The sequence below is a fragment of the Nycticebus coucang genome, chromosome 14 (genome assembly GCF_027406575.1).
Source record: "Nycticebus coucang isolate mNycCou1 chromosome 14, mNycCou1.pri, whole genome shotgun sequence".
Classification (NCBI taxonomy): domain Eukaryota; kingdom Metazoa; phylum Chordata; class Mammalia; order Primates; family Lorisidae; genus Nycticebus; species Nycticebus coucang.
The window spans coordinates 92,612,864-92,634,026 of record NC_069793.1 but is presented as its reverse complement, the minus strand read 5'-3'; the positions used below and the strand labels follow the sequence as shown (position 1 = coordinate 92,634,026).

The window sequence follows — 21,163 nt, the reverse complement described above, 5'->3', positions numbered from 1 at the left end:
ATTTTTCGTATTTTAACTATTATTAAACACCTTTATGAAATTTGTCACAGTAATTTTCTATTTTAAATAATTTTTAATTAAAAAAAATTCACTTACCACTATCATATTTAGTACCTCATCATTCGAAGTGGATGCACATGAGATTCCACTGAAGTCACAGCTCATGTGGTATACCTATTTGTCTTTTTCAGAATAACTTTTTAAAAAAATTTTTCCAAAAACAGAGGTTCAAAAATGCAATCAGTGTAACTTGGTTCTTTGTACTCTTAACAAATCCCCAACAACAACAAAAATGAAACAAAAACAGAGGTTCAAAATTCTCTTTCAGATGCATTTAATAAAAAAAAAAATTTTATGTGCCACAAATTGATTATTAGTGGTAAAACAGAATACAAAAAATACATTCAACAATAAGTTGAGCTTCACATAATTTGTTAATTCAAAATGTGTTAATTTCAGGATCCTGCTGTGCTTCAACATCAACATTCTAAGGAAACTACATTATTATATGTTTGAAAAGAATCATGTTTGAATTTTTTGTTGTTTAAATATTTGCTAATGTGAGCTTATTTGTTTTCGATTATGTTGCTATTTAACCACCTTTATATCATAGGTCATAATTCATTTTACTTTCTTTTTCTTTTATACAATTTTGTACTACTTCAATACAAAGACCCAAACACACTCACACACATTCTATTTTTTCTCGAACATTTTCTTTTGAAGGATTTATAAAAATGAAGCAAAAAGAAAAAGTGTATCTTGTTCTTCTCTGATAGTTTTATTAGAATCCAGATTTCCACAAGATAGCTAGCAACTAAAAGTCCTAACTAGGCAATAAAGAATAACTTCTTTCAAGGTACACATGGGGAGAGGGAAGTTACTTCTGCTTATGTGAGAAGCATGGAGGACTATCTACAGGTGGAGAAAATTCTGTTCTCTGTTCAACATGTCTCATCACAAGAGCATAAAGAAAATCACAAATGTTTGTAACGTTCTGACAACCATATATTCTAAAATGAAATGATTCTCCATATGTATATAGAATATTGTATATGTTTTGTCTGCTGCATCATAAATAATGCTGCTGCCTTTGTATCTTTTCAAACACGGTATTCAAAAATATTAGATGACTTTAAATTTTTGGGTTTTTTATGAGCTGTATCGGATTGAGGGTATTTCTGTAAGAATTGCTGATAAATAACTGTTCAAAAGAAGGTAATTTTTATGTACTTAACTTTTTTTATTTCATTTTTTTATTGAGACAGAGTCTCATTATGTCTACCTTGGTAAGGTGCCCTGGCATCACAGCTCACAACAACCTCCAATTCTTGGGCTCAAGCGAGTCTCTTGCCTCAGCCTCCCTAGTAGCTGGGACTACAGGCACCCACCACAACTATATACTTAACTTTACAAAACCAAATTAAACCAAGTGGGATTGAGTAAATAACACATGATTATAATTTATTTTTTTTAATTTTTTTTACATGACTATAATTTAAATGCACAGTCTATTCTACCCTATCTTATCCTCTTCTTCTTCTGCCAACTTAGTCTTCCCCATTTAGGTTGTTTAAAATATATTACCATTGGCCAGGCATGGGTACCTCATGCCTGTAATTCTAGCAGGTGGAGAATTAGGCAGATGGACAGCTTGAGTTCAGGAGTTTGAGACCAGACTGAGCAAGAGCCAGTGCCCGTCTCCACTAAAAATAGAAAAGCTAGTTGGGTATTGTGGCTTGTAGTCTCAGCTACTAAGGAGGCTGAGGCAAGAAGGATCGCTTGAGCTCAGAATTTGAGGTTGCTGTGAGCTATGATGCCAGGGCAACACAATGAGATTCTGTCCCAAAAAAAAAAAAAAAATTCTACATATATATATGTGTGTGTATATATATGTATTACCATGGCAAATAACTATGCATTATATAACCTATTTTCTTCCCAAACCCGTTATAGCTATCTTGATTCTGTACCCCCTTGCACTGTCTTGGCTCAGGCACCTTAAATTCCTTGTCTGGACTACCTCAGTACTCCTCTAACTCATCTCCATACTCCTAAAAAGGCAACTCCGTATTTGAACCTCCACAAAGCCAGGTAAATGCGAATCTGATTGTTTACCATTATTTTTTATTTTATTTCTCCAGAGATGGGGATTTGCTCTGTCACCCAGGCTGGAGTGTGATCATTACTCAGTGCAACCTTCAACTCCTGGCTCGATCTATCCTCCCACCTCAGCCTTCCTAGTAGCTGGATTTACAGGCATGTACCATTATATCTGGCTAATTTTCAACAATTTTTTTTTTTTTTTTGTAGAGGTAGGTTCTCCCTATGTTGCCCAGGCTGGACTTGAACTCCTGCCATCAAATGACCTTCCCACCTTGCCCTTCCAAAGCATGGGATTACATGCAGCTTGTTTCTTATTCTTTGTTCTCTAAAAGATTCCTATCACTTTCATGATAAAATTCCAAATTTCTTGGCCTTTAAAATATTTTAAGATCTGTTTTCTTTTTAACTTCATTTTTTTCAACATTTCCCTACACGAATCCTATGCCCAGCCACACAAATAATTATTAATAAGCCATGACGTATCATACCATTATCTCGTGGCACATGGTTGGCTATTTACTCATCCTTTCAGGACCTCAAGCAGTTCTTCTCTGTGAAGCCTTTTCTATCCTCCACCAGATGACTTGATGACACCTTCATGAGTACATCATATGTGTCTCCTCTATGTAACTCCTATACCTGACATGGCTCTTAGAATAAAGCAATACCTTAATTAAAGCCTGTTGAACAATGCCCTTAAAGAAAATCCTCCAAGGTAGATAAAACAGTACAAAAGGCATAGGTATTTTACATCTCTTAATAAACTGATTTCTAAAGGGGTTGTACACATTTATGCCATTAGAAATGTAAAACCACATAAGCATAGGGTAGTACTACTTTCTTTTAGAAAGATAAGGTATAAAACTATGTTTTATTATTTATGTGTTAGCAAAATAGAATACTTTCTATGTTGATTACTAATTTTTTTCCTCCTTGGAGAATTATTATTTCAGAGTCACCAGCTATTTATCTATTGAGAACTTGATTTTGAAAACCCACCAATTTCAATAAGTTCAATACAGGTAAAAAAGTATAGATATTAATCCTCTATCATAGCTAGTGCAAGCATTTTCCCCAGATATTTCAAGTTTTGTTTAATTATGCAAATTATCTGTGGCATCGTCACTCACAGCAACCTCAAACTCCAATGGCATAAATTAGCGTTATCCTATAAATATTTTTTCCTTTAAAATTTCTTCTTTCCCTTTAATAGGTAAAGTTATTATACTTTTATTTTTAAATTTTTTTGAGATAAGAGTCTCATTTTGTTGCCCCTTGGTACAGTGCCATGGTGTCGGAGCTCATAGCAACCTCAAACTCTTGGGCTCAAGCAATCATCTTGCCTCAGCTGGGACTACAGACGTCTGCCACAATGCCTGGCTATTTTTAGAGATGGGGTATCACTCTTGCTCAGGCTGGTCTTGAACTCATGAGTTCAGGTGATCCACCTGCCTCAGGCTCCCAGAGTGCTAGGATTACAAGTGTGAGCTACTGTGCCTGGCCCAGGTAAAGTTATATTTTTAAACACATAAAAATTGGAACTCTACTTTGCAGTTTTTATTAATATAATTTTGTAATTTATTAATTTTATATTTATTTTATAGTTATCCTTTTTGTCAGCTCAAGTTTATTTTGGAGTGTATTAAAGGAGTGACGTAAGGCAGAGACAGTGAATATGAACTCTTCTTTTAGAGGTCTGAATAAAAGAGACGGGAGAAAACAGAACATAGCTAAAAGGGTTCTTATAATTAAAGAAACTGAAAGAAAAGTAGAGACATAGGCATCTGGAATCAAATAGAAAACCATGAGATGAAACTAAAATCTTACAGTCACCTGATCTTTGATAAACCAAACAAGAACATTCACTGGGGGAAAGAATCCCTATTCAATAAATGGTGCTATGGGAACTGGATAACCACATGTAAAAGACGGAAACTGGACCTGCACCTTTCTCCACTCGCCAAAATTGATTCAAGATGGATAAAAGATCTAAACCTAAGGCATGAATCAATAAAAATCCTCAAAGAAAGTGTGGACAAAACACTTGAAGCTATCCGCCTGGGGAAAGACTTTATGAAGAATACTCCAGTGGCAATTACAACAACAACAAAAATAAACAAATGGGACTTCATTAAACTGAATAGCTTCTGTACAGCTAAGGAGACAACAACCAAAGCAAACAGACAACCATCAGAATGGGAAAAGATATTTGCATATTATGAATGGGACAAAAGCTTGATAATTAGAATCTACAGAGAACTCAAATTAAGCAACAACAACAAAATGCCAACAATCCCCTTATCAATGGGCAAGAGAGATGAATAGAACCTTCTCTAAAGAAAGCAAATAGCTAACAAGCATATGAAAAAATGTCCATTGTCCCTAATTATCAGAGAAATGCAAATCAAAACCACCCTGAGATACCACCTAACCCCAGGGAGAATGGCCCACATCACAAAGACTCAAAGCTGCAGATGCTGGTGTGGATGTGGAAAGAAGGGAACACTTTTACACTGCTGGTGGGACTGCACACTAATACAACTCTTTTGGAAGAAGTGTGGAGAATCCTCAAAGAACTCAAACTAGACCTCCCATTTGATCCTGCAATCCCATTACTGGCCATCTACCCAGAAGAAAAAAAAAATCCTTTTATCATAAGGACATTTGCACTAGACTGTTTATCGCAGCTTAGTTTACAATTGCCAAACTGTGGAAACAACCTAAATGCCCACCAATACACGAATGGATTAACAAGCTGTGGTATATGTGCACCGTGGAATACTATACAGCTACAAAAAAGATGGTGACTTTACATCTTTTGTATTAATTTGGATGGAGTTGAAATACATTCTTCTTAGTAAAGCATCACAAGAATGGAGAAGCAAGAATCCAATGTACTCAATTCTGATATGACGGCAATTGATGCTAGTATATGGTAGGGGGAGGGGAAATCCAGGCAGGGAGAGAGGGAAGGATGGAGGGAGGTGTGAGGCCATGGTTTGTGACATACCTCTTTGGGGGTGGGACACTATTAATAGAGGGACTTCACCCAGCAAATACAAGCAGTATAACCTGGCTCATTGTACCCGCAATCATTCCCCAATAATAATAAAAAAAAAATGGAGAAACTGAAAAGTAAATTGTAAGGTGGGATGATTTTTAATCCAGGGTCAGTGGGAACACAGGGGAGGGAAACAAGTAGACAAGGGAATGGATTCTCTTCCTACAGTATAAGTAATATCCCATCACTGAGCTGGGAAAAAAAGGCAGGTAAGTAGAAGTATGTGGGTTTGCACTGTGTGTCAGGAGGGGAGGAGGGACTTGAGGGGAGTTCACGGTGGTCATATCTTCTTAAGTGGTAAAACAGTCTAATGAGAGTTGTGGAAGGTGATAGAGATCTGGCAGAGGCATTAAGGGGAACAAGAAAGAACCCTGCTGGTGTTTAGGTGCAGCTGGAAACCATCTATCTGTAGTAATGCAGTCTGTATTATTTTGTGATTTATCTCTGACAGCATTTTTATTATTTGAGTGAAGGAGTGCAGCAGTAGGACTACAGTTGTTACTGAATGGTTGAGGCAGAAGAGATGCAAATAGCCAAGCATGTTGGGGAGAGAGTATGTGCAAATAATCAAGAACAGGGTATAAACTGGGTAGGGTAGAAAGACAAGTAAGGTGGATGCTAGGATAAAATGGAAAGGTCAAAGATTGCAGATATTTATATGGAGAAAAAGAGGCATAGTATGAAGAAGACATGATAGGCCTTTCCCCTTTTTTTTTTTTAAGATAGTCTCAAGCTGTCACTCTGGGTAGAGTGGCATGGCATCACAGGTCACAGCAACCTCCAACTCTTAGGCTTAAGTGATTCTCTTGCCTCAGCCTCCCAAGTAGCTGGGACTACAGTCGCCTACCACAATGCCCGGCGACTTTGTTTTTTTTTTGGTTGTAGTTGTCATTGCTGTTTGGCAGCCCTGGGATGGATTCCAACCCACTAGCTCTGGTGTATGTGGCTGGCGCCCTAGCCGCTTGAGCTACCGGTGCAGAGCCCCTTTTTTATTTTTAAACAAACTTTATTCTATTTCTATTTTTAACTCTTCTAAGAGATCAAAATAATAGAACTTTAGCTAATTTTCATCAGATGAACCTTAAAAGGTTTTGTTCTTTTACCGCCTTTGGGTCAGGAAATTCTGTCTCCAGTGAGAAATGCCTTCTACTGAAGGCTGGATGGCCTCTGAATATTGCATTTATATTTGGAAATCACATATAGAAGTTTTACTTTATTGGGTGGTTGAGGCAGAAGGGCAGACATACAAATTTTGTTTTACCAAGACACTTATTTAAGACTATGGTGCTTTCATTTTGTTTTTTTCCATTTAGTCTTTCATTTAGCAAATTTGAGCATCTATTCTGTACCAGGTATCCAATGGGAAATATAAAAGACACTAAGAATATCCAAATGATACTTACATAAAAGGTGCTTTATTTACTGTTTCTACAACTAGTATATGTGTAATTGTATATACATACATATATACACATATACTAGCAATGATACATGTAAGCCAAAAAATACACATGCATACCACATACACATTAGCCAAAGTTATTGGATTTTAAAATGATAATTACAACTTGCCTAATTGTAACTATATATTTAGTCTACATATATTTTTAGTAACGTATTTCTTTAGAGGAAACCATTATTATAATTTTGGAATAGAATCTACTTGGTGTGTTTATTCCATGTATTGCTGAATTCTATTTACAAATATTTTCTTTGCTGTTCATATCATATAAATTTAAAAAATAAAATCTACTTCATCAATGAAAGTGATGGAAAGATACACTTTGTCACGAGTCATTTACAATGATTCCTTATTTTCTCTTTTAGAGATAAATCAGGATCAATGTAATAGGAGTTCAGTGTTTAGGAAAAGATAACCTCAAGGGGGCAGAATTAAATCCATACAGAAAATTACCCTCTTTATTTAAGAGCACATCTGTGAGAGGACAGTTTTGGGGAATAGTATGGGCAAAAGCCAAATGAACAGGGGTAATAGTAGATGAGCCAAGTAAAAGCTGGTATTGCAGGCTACCATTCTGAGAACTTGGCCAAAAAAAACAAAGATAGAAAGAAGGGATAGAAGCTTGAGGAAAATCCAGATCTGAGCAAGGACACTTTACAATTAGTGAAGCTCTGTACATACCTACTATGTTTGTCTCCCTAGAACCCAGAACAGTGCTTCCAAAGAGTGGACTCAATACAAACTGCTGATTGCTGGTAAAATTGTAACTGTGTATAAAGAACATCCCAGAAGGGGGAGGTGGAGCAAGATGGCGGCCGAGTAACAGCTTCCTTGCATCTGGGCACCATGAGTCTGGGGAGATAGGACTCCAGGCATCTCTGGCTGGTGGGATCTGCCTATCATCACCCCTGTGAGGATACAGGGAGTCAGCGAGAGACTTCTGGACCCCAAGAGGAGGACTAAAACAGTGGAAAAATGGCAAGTGGTCGTGTGTGTTAAATCCGTCTAAACCCGCCCGCAACTGTAAGTTCAGTAGCAGCGAGACTGCAAACCAGAAAGGCCTTACCTGTGAACTGTTTTGGTGTCTTTGGACTTGGCACTGAGTTGAACTGCCTTGGGGAGAGCCTGAGCAGGAGTGCGGAGAACTTTGGCCGTTGTCTAGGGCCCCAGTCTGAGCCGCTGAGCCAGACGGAGCTAATAGTGTTTGGCTGTGGGTCACAGGGAGCCCTTGTGAGCGATCTGCCCTGGCAAGCTCCGCCCTCAGAGTCGCAGAGCTAGAATCGGGTGGGAGCTGGTGACCCAGCGACCAAGTAGCCTAAGGGTGGGGTCTGAGCCGCCTTGCAGCCCTAACCCCCAGGGGCAGAGTGAGACCAGTTTTGGCACACTGGGTAAGTGGATAGCAACTTCAGCAGTGATTCCAGCAACAAGTATTTTCCTGGGAAAGCTTCTGCTCAGCAAGTTTACAAGTTCAAAGTGCGTTTTAAGTGGGCTGAAGAGAGATTTGGGGTGTATACCTGCTGGGGTTTGAGAAATCAGCAGCCTCCAGTCGTATCGGAACTGTGATTAACATCTCATACCCCAGAAGACCACTTGTTGCCCAGACACTATTCAATATTCAATAACATATACATACTGCTTGGTTTTTGGTTGTATTTTTTTTTTGTTTGATTTTTGGTTTGGTTGTTTTTTTTTTTGTTTATTTTGATGTTGTTGATGTTTTGTTTTTAATTTCAACCTTTTCCATACAGATCCTTTTTCTTTCTCAATTTTTCTATTTTAATTATAATTTCCCATTGCTGCCTTTTTCAATAATTAGAACTTCATTTTTGCTAGTGTTTCTACCGCTATTATTTGGTTTTTCACCCAATTTTATCCCGTAAAGTTTTCTGTTTGCTTGTTTTGGTTTGATTTATAGCATTTTTGTCTTTCCTCTCTACTTGGTGGAGGTGGGGTACTGTGTCTGATCAGGTTAGCAAAGAGCTGCTGACCTCAAGGGAACCACCCAACTGGGCACCCTCAGAAGGTGGGGTTTTTTTAAGGTTGTGTCAAAGTACCCTACTGTACACCTATATTGCTCTGTCTCCCTCTTTCTCTGCCTCTCTTCTTTTTGTCAATATTCCTTTTAACCACCCCCTCTCCTTTCTCTATTTTTCTTTTTTTTTCTTATCACTCGGTCCTCCTTTCTTTCATCCCTTTTTTGCTCTTCAACCTTCTCACCCTTCTGGTCCTGTAACCCTTAGTCCACAGGCACAAGAACTTAAAGAGCAAGAGGAAGTGAAAGGAAAATTAGGGCAAGGAAACAGATAAAAGAAATCACTCATGAGGAAGAATCAGCAGAAAATTCCAGGCAACATGAAGAACCAGTCCAGAACAACCCCGCCAAGGGACCATGAGGTAGCTACTGCAGATGATTACACCTATAAAGAAATGTTAGGAATGACAGAAAGGAAATTCAGAATACACATGTTGAAAACAATGAAACAAACGATGGAAACAATGAAGGAAACTGCTAATAAAGTGGAAAATAACCAAAAGGAAATCCAAAAACAGAATCAAATAAGAGATGAACGATATGAAGAATATAAAAAGGATATAGCAGAGCTGAAGGAAATGAAACAGTCCATCAGGGAACTTAAAGATGCAATGGAAAGTATCAGCAACAGGTTAGACCATGCAGAAGAAAGAATTTCAGAGGTAGAAGACAAAGTTCTTGAGATAACTCAGATAGTAAAAGAGGCAGAAAAGAAGAGAGAGAAAGCAGAACTTTCACTGTCAGAATTATGGGACTTTATGAAGCATTCCAACATACGAGTTATAGGAATTCCAGAAGGGGAAGAAGAATGCCTCAGAGGAATGGAAGCCATACTAGAGAATATTATAAAAGAAAATATCACCAAAGATTCTGACACACTGCTTTCAGAGGGATATCAGACGCCAGGTCACCTCAACTCTAACCGAGCTTCTCCAAGACACATTGTGATGAACCTGTCCAAAGTCAAGACAAAAGAAAAGATTCTGCAAGCTGCCAGGAGTAAGCGCCAGTTGACCTACAGGGGCAAATCGATCAGAGTGACCGCAGACTTCTCTAATGAAACTTTCCAAGCAAGAAGACAATGGTCATCTACCTTTAATCTACTTAAACAGAACAATTTCCAGCCCAGAATTCTGTACCCTGCTAAGCTAAGCTTCAAAATTGACGGAGAAATCAAATCATTCACGGATATACAAACATTGAAGAAATTCGCCACAACAAGACCAGCTCTACAGGAAATACTTCAACCTGTTCTGCACACTGACCACCACAATCGATCAGCAGCAAAGTAAGAACTCAGAAATTAAAGGACAGAACCTAACCTCCACACTGATGCAAAAGATGAAACTAAGCAATGGACTCTCACCAAATAAGACGAATAGAATACTACCACACTTATCAATTATCTCAATAAATGTTAATGGCTTGAATTCCCCACTGAAGAGACATAGATTGGGTGACTGGATTTAAAAACACAAGCCATCCATTTGCTGTCTGTAAGAAACACACCTGGCTTCAAAAGACAAATTAAAGCTCCGAGTCAAGGGTTGGAAGACAATTTTTCAGGCAAATGGAATTCAGAAGAAAAGAGGAGTTGCAATCTTATTTTCAGATACATGTGGATTTAAAGCAACTAAAGTCAAAAAAGACAAAGATGGTCACTTTATATTGGTCAAGGAAAAATACAACAAGAAGACGTTTCAATTCTAAATATTTATGCACCCAATTTAAATGCTCCCAGATTCTTGAAACAGACCTTACTCAGTCTGAGCAATATGATATCTGATAATACCAATATAACAGGGGACATTACCACTCCTCTTACAGAGTTGGACAGATCCTCTAAACAGAAATTAAACAGAGATATAAGAGATTTAAATGAGACCCTAGAACAACTGTGCTTGATAGACGCATATAGAACACTCCACCCAAAGATAAAGAATATACATTCTTCTCATCACCCCATGGAACATTCTCCAAAATTGATCATATCCTGGGACACAAAACAAATATCAACAGAATCAAAAGAATTGAAATTTTACCTTGTATCTTCTCAGACCATAAGGCACTAAAGGTGGAACTCAACTCTAACAAAAATGCTCGACCCCACCCAAAGGCATGGAAATTAAACAATCTTCTGTTGAATAACAGATGGGTGCAGGAAGAAATAAAACAGGAAATCATTAACTTCCTTGAGCATAATAACAATGAAGACACAAGCTACCAAAACCTGTGGGATACTGCAAAAGCAGTTTTGAGAGGAAAATTCATCGCTTTAGATGCCTACATTCGAAAAACAGAAAGAGAGCGCATCAACAATCTCACAAGAGATCTTATGGAATTGGAAAAAGAAGAACAATCTAAGCCTAAACTCAGTAGAAGAAAAGAAATATCCAAAATCAAATCAGAGATCAATGAAATTGAAAACAAAAGAATCATTCAGAAAATTAATGAAACAAGGAGTTGGTTTTTTGAAAAAATAAATAAAATAGATAAACCATTGGCCAGACTAACAAGGAATAGAAAAGTAAAATCTCTAGTAACCTCAATCAGAAATGATAAAGGGGAAATAACAACTGATCCCACAGAGATACAAGAGATCATCTCTGAATACTACCAGAAACTCTAGACCCAGAAATTTGACAATGTGAAGGAAATGGATAAATATTTGGAATCACACCCTCTCCCTAGACTCAGCCAGGAAGAAATAGAGCTCCTGAACAGACCAATTTCAAGCACTGAGATCAAAGAAACAATAAAAAAGCTTCCAACCAAAAAATGCCCTGGTCCAGACGGCTTCACTCCAGAATTCTATCAAACCTTCAAGGAAGAGCTTATTCCTGTATTGCAGAAATTATTCCAAAAAATTGAGGAAGAAGGAATCTTCCCCAACACATTCTATGAAGCAAACATCACCCTGATACCAAAACCAGGAAAAGACCCAAACAAAAAGGAGAATTTCAGACCAATCTCACTCATGAATATAGATGCAAAAATTCTCAACAAAATCCTAGCCGATAGATTACAGCTTATCATCAAAAAAGTCATTCATCATGATCAAGTAGGCTTCATCCCAGGGATGCAAGGCTGGTTTAACATACGCAAGTCCATAAACGTTATCCACAGAGGCAAAAATAAAGATCACATGATCTTCTCAATAGATGCAGAAAAAGCATTTGATAAAATCCAGCATACTTTTCTAATTAGAACACTGAAGAGTATAGGCATAAGTGGCACATTTCTAAAACTGATTGAAGCTATCTATGACAAACCCACAGCCAATATTTTACTGAATGGAGTAAAACTGAAAGCTTTTCCTCTTAGAACTGGAACCAGACAAGGTTGTCCTCTGTCACCTTTACTATTCAACATCGTGGTGGAAGTTCTAGCCAATACAATTAGGCAAGATAGGGAAATAAAGGGAATCCAAATAGGAGCAGAGGAGGTCAAACTCTCCCTCTTTGCTGACGACATGATCTTATACTTAGAGAACCCCAAAGACTCAACCACAAGACTCCTAGAAGTCATCAAAAAATACAGTAATGTTTCAGGATATAAAATCAATGTCCACAAGGCAGTAGCCTTTGTATACACCAATAACAGTCAAGATGAGAAGCTAAGTAAGGACACAACTCCCTTCACCATAGTTTCAAAGAAAATGAAATACCTAGGAATATACTTAACGAAGGAGGTAAAGGACCTCTATAAAGAAAACTATGAAATTCTCAGAAAGGAAATAGCAGAGGATATTAACAAATGGAAGAACATACCATGCTCATGGATGGGAAGAATCAACATTGTTAAAATGTCTATACTTCCCAAAGCAATCTACCTATTCAATGCCATTCCTATCAAAATACCAACATCGTACTTTCAAGATTTGGAAAAAATGATTTTGCATTTTGTATGGAACCAGAAAAAACCCCATATATGTAAGGCAGTTCTTAGTAATAAAAATAAAGCTGGGGGCATCAGCATACCAGATTTTAGTCTGTACTACAAAGCCATAGTGCTCAAGACAGCATGGTTCTGGCACAAAACCAGAGACAGACACTTGGAATCGAATTGAAAACCAAGAAATGAAACTAACATCTTACAACCACCTGATCTTCGATAAACCAAACAAGAACATACCTTGGGGGAAAGACTCCCTATTCAATAAATGGTGTTGGGAGAACTGGATGTCTACATGTAAAAGACTGAAACTGGACCCACACCTTTCCTCACTCACAAAAATTGATTCAAGATGGATAAAGGACTTAAATTTAAGGCATGAAACTAAAAATCCTCAAAGAAGGCATAGGAAAAACACTGGAAGATATTGGCCTTGGGAAAGACTTCATGAAGAAGACTGCCATGGCAATTGCAACAACAACAAAAATAAACAAATGGGACTTCATTAAACTGAAAAGCTTCTGTACAGCTAAGGAGACAATAACCAAAGCAAAGAGACAACCTACACAATGGGAAAGGATATTTGCATATTTTCAATCAGACAAAAGCTTGATTACTAGGATCTATAGAGAACTCAAATTAATCCACATGAAAAAAGCCAACAATCCCATATATCAATGTGCAAGAGATATGAATAGAACTTTCTCTAAAGATGACAGACGAATGGGTAACAAACACATGAAAAAAAGTTCATCATCTCTATATATTAGAGAAATGAAAATCAAAACAACCCTGAGATATCATCTAACCCCAGTGAGAATGGCCCACATCACAAAATCTCAAAACTGCAGATGCTGGCGTGGATGTGGAGAGAAGGGAACACTTTTACACTGCTGGTGGGACTGCAAACTAGTAGAACCTTTCTGGAAAGAAGTATGGAGAAACCTCAAAGCACTCAAGCTAGACCTCCCATTTGATCCTGCAATCCCATTACTGGGCATCTACCCAGAAGGAAAAAATCCTTTTATCATAAGGACACTTGTACTAGACTGTTTATTGCAGCTCAATTTACAATCGCCAAAATGTGGAAACAGCCTAAATGCCCACCAACCCAGGAATGGATTAACAAGCTGTGGTATATGTATACCATGGAATACTATTCAGCCATTAAAAAAAATGGAGACTTTACATCCTTCGTATTAACCTGGATGGAAGTGGAAGACATTATTTTTAGTAAAGCTTCAGAAGAATGGAGAAGCATGAATCCTATGTACTCAATTTTGATCTGAGGACAATTAATGACAATTAAGGTTATGGGGGGGGGAAGTAGAAAGAGGGACGGAGGGAGGGGTGTGGGGCTTGGTGTGCGTCACACTTTATGGGGGCAAGACATGATTGCAAGGTGGACTTTACCTAACAATTGCAATCAGTGTCACCTGGCTTATTGTATCCTCAATGAATCCCCAAGAATAAAAAAAAAAAAAAAAAAAAAAGGATACAGTGTAGGGGTATATGGCACACCTTTGGGGTGAGACAAAATTACAAGATGGACTCCACCTACCAAATTCAAATACTGTGACCTGGTTGTTCGTACCCTTACATTAACCTGAAATAAAAAAATAAAACTTGTAACCATGAAATTAATATATATATTTGCATATGCAAGATATATACATACTTGGAAATGGCTACAAAGGTTGTGATAGACAATAGTGATTGATTCTGATCGATAGCAGGAATAGTGTGATAATTTGGATAAATAAAAATTTAAATTATGTTTAATGATGCATTCTGTAAATGCATCTGTAATGAATGAATTCTGTAATAGGACTATTGTTTGATGTGGTTGATGGAAATATGGTAAGGAGGGCTGCCTGACCTGTTACCTGTGGATTACATACAGATTTTTTGAGGTCTTTTTACTTATCTGTGGTATTGGATATCATGAAAGTGAAAAGTACACATGGGCCTTTTTTTTCTATTTTTTTTTTGCTCATCAGCTTTTGTTAGAGTTTGTGTATTTAATGTGTGGGCCAAGACAACTCCTTCTTCCAATGTGTAGGTAGCAATTGTATTTGTAATTCTTTTTTTTTTTTTTTTTTTGCAGTTTTTGGCCGGGGGCTGGATTTGAACCCACCACCTCCTATATTTATAATTCTTATAGGCTAGAAAATCCACACAAGTAAAACAATAAATTATTAATGATTAATTATGATGCAATGTTTATGTATATTTTGAGGAAAGATCTCAATCTTAAATGTAAAAATATATTTTCCATGCATATAATTGTACTTAAACACTAGAAATCAGACCAGGTATATGATGAATGCCTTAAGAATTTTAACATTACAAACTGATGTTTATTTTCTTTACAGTCTTTTCACGTGTTGGATCTAAGCTTTAGGTCTTTTGGCTTTTATGTCTATACACCAGGACTTGCTCTTAAGGAACAGCGGAGGGTTTACATTCACTTCTATTCCTAACAGTCACATTAAAATTGGCCACTGGGGTCCGAATTCTGTGCTTTCTAACGGTTGGACTTTCTTCATCCCGGGGCGAAAAGTAGTACTTCCCAGCTACCACACAAATTAAACTAAAAAATACATCTATATGAAATTAAAAAAAAAAAAACAAAAAGAACAAGAACATCCCATAAGTTAGAGACAATGGGGATAAGAAAATGGGGGTTAACTTGGAAGGAGAAGACACTCTGCCAGGAATAAAGGCGAGGATTACCCACCCATCACTGCCACCCAAGTCCTTTGGGAACACAAAGGTTAAATTCTAATTATCATAACATTCTCTAAAGGAATAAACATGGTTTACAGATGCTAACAGAACTCTTTCACTCTTTTAGTTTTCTAAAATGCAACCAGCAGCAACATCAAAAGAGGGCTCAATTCTCAGGGAAAACTCAAGCTCATCCGGATTGGGAAGCACCCAGGTCCCTTGCTGCTCTTATTTCCTCTCTGCTGTCTCTCTGACAACACACTGGGCAGAGACGGAAAACAAACAAATTATCAAACTGTGCTAGGCGTTAGCAGCTCCGGTAGATGGATTTAGGGCCGTGCCAGGATAACTGTTAAAACAGACAAGTCAGCAAAACATTTTACTTATTTGAGCAATTTCTTTCTCCAAGTAACCTGCTTAATCGGGAAGCGGTTAATCTGTCAGTAAAGGACGTCAAGGGATAATTCCAGAAGGCAAAAAACAATACCTACTGGGTACACAGTTGATGTATTTTAAAACTCACAAATATTTTACAGCGAAGTTGAAGAATGAAAGTGGGATAACAAGGTGGTTGGGAGAAACGGCCCTAGAATTAGCAAAACATGATATAATTGCAGGGCGAAGGAGAGCAACGGCACTTGTTAAGGCAAACACTCGCACGAAGATGACTTGCTCATCTGGATCACCTCGCGTAGGCAGTAATGGGAAATCTAACGGAAAAAAGATGGGCCCCGCTTCTCACTCGCCCCCGGCGGCCGCAGACTGGGAAGGATACAGGTAAGCGCCGGGTCGGTGACGCCCGCCGCTCTTCCGAGGGCTGCGCTGGGCTCTGTCCAGGGCGTCGGAGGATTCGGGGCCCAGTCCCGCCACCGCGCTCCGGGCTCCGGGCCTCCCCGCCAGCATCCTTCACCTCGGCGCTGCCTCGGCGCTGCTCCCTAGCGCCTCCCACATGGCAGCGCCGCTCCCTCCACCTCCGCCTCCGCCCCTCCCCACACTCCGTCTCTCGGGCTCCGCGTCACGAGAGCAGAAGGGCTGGCCGCGGCAGTCCCGGTTCCCGCACGGCGGCGGTGGTAGTTGTAGCGGCGACCTTGCCTGGCAACAGCAGAGGTGTCCCCAGGAACCCCGCCGCCGCCATCTTGACAACCAACCAACGCCGCGTCCTTCGCGACCGAATCCCGGGGGAGGGGAGGGACTGGGTCGGGCGGGGCGGGGCCTCCCGGAGACAGCCAATAGGAGGCGCCGGCCGCACCGCCGCCTGGGAGCTGCTCCGTGGGCGGCTGTTAGAGACCCCCGGCAGCCCAGGCGACTGGCGTCTTTTCAGTCCTACCCTCCTTTGTTTGTTTGTTTGTTTGTTTATTTGTTTTTTTGTAGAGACAGTCTCACTTTATGGCCTTCGGTAGAGTGCCGTGGCCTCACACGGCTCACAGCAACCTCCCAGCTCTTGGGCTTACGCGATTCTCTTGCCTCAGCCTCCCGAGCAGCTGGGACTACAGGCGCCCGCCACAACGCCCGGCTATTTTTTGGTTGCAGTTTGGCCGGGCCGGGTTTGAACCTGTCACCCTCGGCATATGGGGCCGGCGCCCCCTACCCTCCTTTTTTTTTTTGCTTGCAGTTTGGCCAGGGCCGGGTTTGAACCTGCCACCGTCGGTATATGGGACTGGCGCCCTACTCTCCTTTTTATGTAGGTGTTTTCGTGGGGGTATTGAGGCTGGCGAAAGACAGAAGCAAATCCTCAAATGCAGGCAAATGTTATGGGGCGGATTCTGAAATGATTGTCTGGGGGTTAATTTGGAGTTGGATTTGTTGTTTAACGACCGAATCTAGTTGGGGGATTTTGAGTTGTGAACGATGCCCAGAGGGGCATTACTATCCCCAAACACCGCCTCTTAAAAAAAGCTTTGTGAAGTGGAAATTTTCCTTTTCCTGCATTCTCTCGCCCTCTCGATGCTTCTGCCATTTCCTCTGCAGTCGACTTCCTTGCTTTTGCTCTACTTTATAAGGTCAACATTTCAAAGGCTTCTAAATGGTCCTTGCCTTGCTGCCAGAATCTGAAAATGGACCATCGCAGCAAACCTACTAATCTCCTGGGAAGATATGCCAAACGAGATCATCGTATTCAAATTGTTGCTGGAAATATGGAAAATTAAATGGATTTTTTAGCCACGAATTTAATCGCTATGCAAGTGAAGATTTGGGAAAGGGCTGCAACTTTGTTTTGGAACCCAGTATAAAAAAGCACATAAAAATTCTGACTGTATTTCAGCCAGTTTTTTCATGGAAGAACTCCCAGATTGGAGGCAGAATGTACAAACCAAATAAAGATTATTCACCTACCACTAAGTGTCTCTGTCTCTGTGAATCAATTTCTTCTTCCTTTTTTTTTTTTTAGAGTTCAAATAATGTAGACTTTTCCTGTTGGAAACTACTTAAAATAATACTTGCAAACTTGGATGGAATGACTCAAATTGGAATGTGCCCTGGGGAGGCTGAGATTTTAATTTATTTTTTTTTATTTTCAAAATACGAAGGGGGCAAAATGTTTTTGTTGTATGGAAGGCACAGCTGTTGGTGTGCCTGTCTCCAGAAGAGTATTTATGTTCCCCATAGGTAAGATTTTATCCCACAGTTAACCTCCTACCCTTCACCTTCTTGATTTGCACTGTGCTTTGTATCCCTCTGTGCCCCTGTGCACCATAGTTAAATTCCCACTTATTGGGCGGTAACATACAGTGTTCCGTTTTCCATTCCTGAGATACTTTACTTGGGATAATGGTCTCCAGTTTCATCTATGTTGCTGCAAATGACATTATTTCATTCCTTTTACAGCTGGGTAGTACTCCATGGTATATGTGTATGAACCACATTTTTTTATCCACTTGTGAACTCGTGGGCATTTGGGTTGATTCTATATGTTTGCCGTTGTGAATTGTGCTGCTATAAACATTTAAGTGTAGAAGTCTTTTTGATAATACGACGTCTTTTCCTTTGGGTAGATTGCCTAGCAATGAGATTGCTGGATCAAATGGTAGGTCTACATTTATTTCTTTGAGGAATATCCATATTATTTTGCATAGAGGTTGCACTAATTTGCAATCCCACCAACAGTGTACAAGCGATCCTCTCTCTCCACATCCACACCACAATCAGTATACTGTTTTTGATTTTTTAATCAATGGCCATTCAGATAGGGGTAAGGTGGTGGTATCTCATTGTAGTTTTAATTGGCATTTTCCTAATAATTAGTGACGTTGAGCTTCTCATATATTTGTAGACCATTTCTCTATCTTATTTTGAAAAACTGTTCGTGTCTTTTGCCCACTTTTTAATGTTTTCTTTTCCTTGATGATTTGCTTGAGTTCTTTGCATGTTCTTATGTCCATTGTTGGATAGTTTGTGAATATTTTCTCTCACTTTGTAGGTTTTCTTTTTACTCTTGTTTATTTCCATTGCCAGGCACATACTTTTTAATTTTTTTTTTTTGTACTTTATCACCCTCAGTAGAGTGCTGTGGCGTCGCACAGCTCACAGCAACCTCCAACTCCTGGGCTTAGGCAATTCTCTTGCCTCAGTCTCCCGAGTAGCTGGGACTACAGATGTCCACCACAAGCCCAGCTATTTTTTTGTTGCAGTTTGCCAGGGCTGGGTTTGAACACCCTCAGTTTATGGGGCTGGTGCCCTAACCACTGAGCCACAGGCGCCGCCCTTTGGTTCCTTTTTGGCCAGGGGAGGTTTGAACCCGCCTCCTCTGGCATATGGGACCTACTCCTTGAGCCACAAGCGCCGCCCCATACTTTTTAATTTAATTAAGTCCCATTTATTTATTTTTGCTGTCTCTGTATTTGCCTTTATGGTCTTAGTTTAAAAAGCTTTGCGTAGGCCAATGTTTAGAAGAGTTTTTCTTAAGTTTTCTCCTAGAATTATTATTGTTTTATGTCTTACATTAAAGTATTTTATCTGCTTTGAATTAGTTTTTATATAGAGAGAGACATAGGGGTCCTGGTTAATTCTTCTGCATGTGGCTATTCAATTTTACCAGCACCATTTGTTGAATAAGACTTCCATTTCCCAGTATATGTTGTCTGCTATGTTAAAGATCAGCTGGTTATAGTAGATGGTTTAATTTCTGGCTTCTCTATTCTGTTCCATCAGTGCTATAGACTTGTATTAATAGTATAGTTTGAAGTCAGGTAATGTGATGCCTCCAAGTTCTTTTTGGTTAGGATTGCTTTGACTATTTGGGGTCTTTTTTGTAAGCACAAAAATGCTTTGAGGGCAGAATCATATTATGGTCTTCAAAGACCAGCAAGAAGGCTGCTATGGTTGTACTAGAACCAGGTAAGGTAAATGGAGAAGTACATGTCTCAGATTCAGTGGTGACTTAAAATGTATCTAAGGACTTAATGTAAAATCCAACTTCCATTGGAAGGAAACCCATTGGAGAATTTTGAGTAGAATAGCATGATATAATTCAATCTGTAAAAGTGATCCTACAGCTGTTGTGGGGAAACTATAGACTATAGGGGATAAAACTAGAAATAACAAAGACAGAAGATTATCATAGTAGGCTAGGTGAGAGGTGACAAAGACTTGGACTAGGATGGTAGCCATGGAGGTGGCAAGAAGTGCTTGAAATTTGAACTTTGAGCCAATTAGATAAGTTGATGGATGGCTGTAAGCGAGGGGAAAAAAAAGTCAAATATGACTGTCAGATTTGGAGCTGGTGCAACTAGATAAAGAGTATTGCCATTTACTGATATGGGGAGGAATAGATAGGGGTAGAAAAAAGAAAAAGAGTTAAGCTTCAAACATGTTAAATGTGAGATGACTGTTAGACATCCAACTTCTTTAACACAGCCTCATAAATTGTTAATGATGTTTTCTTTAAAAAGGAAATTAGTAATAATTACCTTATGGTTACAAACCATGTTCATATAACTTATTTTATTTAAATATTATGTTAAAAAAAGCTTTAGACGTATCAAAACAGATTATTTGAGCAAAGAATCCACGAGCTGGGTAGCACTCAGAATCAGAAGAGGTTCGGAGAGCTCCGCCCAACAGTGGGAACAGCAGGCTTTTATAGGACCAACACAGAAGCAAAGTAATGATTGCTTCTTGGCCTTTTGGCTAAGATCAAGTGCAGAAGCAAGGTAGCAGAATCATCTAATTGGCTATAGCTAGGCATTTGCCTTATTTGGGCATGATCTGATCTGTTGGCTGCCTGTGATTGGCTGAAACCTTGCTATTTGTTACAAAAAATATATTCCTAAAGCAGGCTTCAGTTTGCTAGAGGGAAACTCAAACTATGGAGATATCCTTGGGCAATGGCTTCTTGCTTATTTAATTCAACATAATCTTATAAATCATATGGCATCCTATGATGGACAACTTTTTGTGCTATTACTTTTATGTTGGCTGAGGCTATTTTTTCCCATCTCCTGCCAAAGTATTTCTTGCTCAAATAAGAATTTCCTGAATTTGTCTCTGGGCAAGCTGAGAAAGAACAAAGAATTTTAACATCTGGCTGGCTTAAATTTGCTAAAGTTCTGCCATCTTCACATCCATTTCATAAGACTTCAAGTAGAAATTTAAGATTAAGTATGTATACTCATCTACTCCTCATATAAATTATAAAGGTCATGAATATTGTTAGCAATGTTAGAACTGCATATAGATGAAGTGAAATAATAATAATAATGATGACATTTGAAGGCCTGTTGTTTCCTCACACATTGTGTTAAGTGCTTACCTATGTTAGATCATTTAAATCCATAAAACATTTTCCATTCTACAAAGGAGGTCATTGAGCTAGAGCAATATTAGGTAACTTTGCTCAAGTTTCCAGAGTAAGGGAGTGGTGAAATCAATCTTCAAACCA

The 21,163-nt window shown here is 39.0% G+C and overlaps 1 protein-coding gene across 3 annotated transcripts in view; it reads right to left on the bottom strand.

Annotated features, from left to right (window-relative positions):
* Positions 1 to 16,403, bottom strand: part of CEP126 (centrosomal protein 126) — a 134,366-nt gene extending 117,963 nt beyond the window's left edge. For all 3 annotated transcript variants that reach the window (XM_053562140.1, XM_053562141.1, XM_053562142.1), the window contains exon 1: positions 16,061 to 16,403. In XM_053562140.1, coding sequence (XP_053418115.1) covers positions 16,061 to 16,188 — 128 coding nt within the window. In that variant the 5' untranslated portion in view covers positions 16,189 to 16,403. The remainder of the gene's footprint in view (positions 1 to 16,060) is intronic.
* Between the last annotated feature and the right edge of the window lie 4,760 nt (positions 16,404 to 21,163).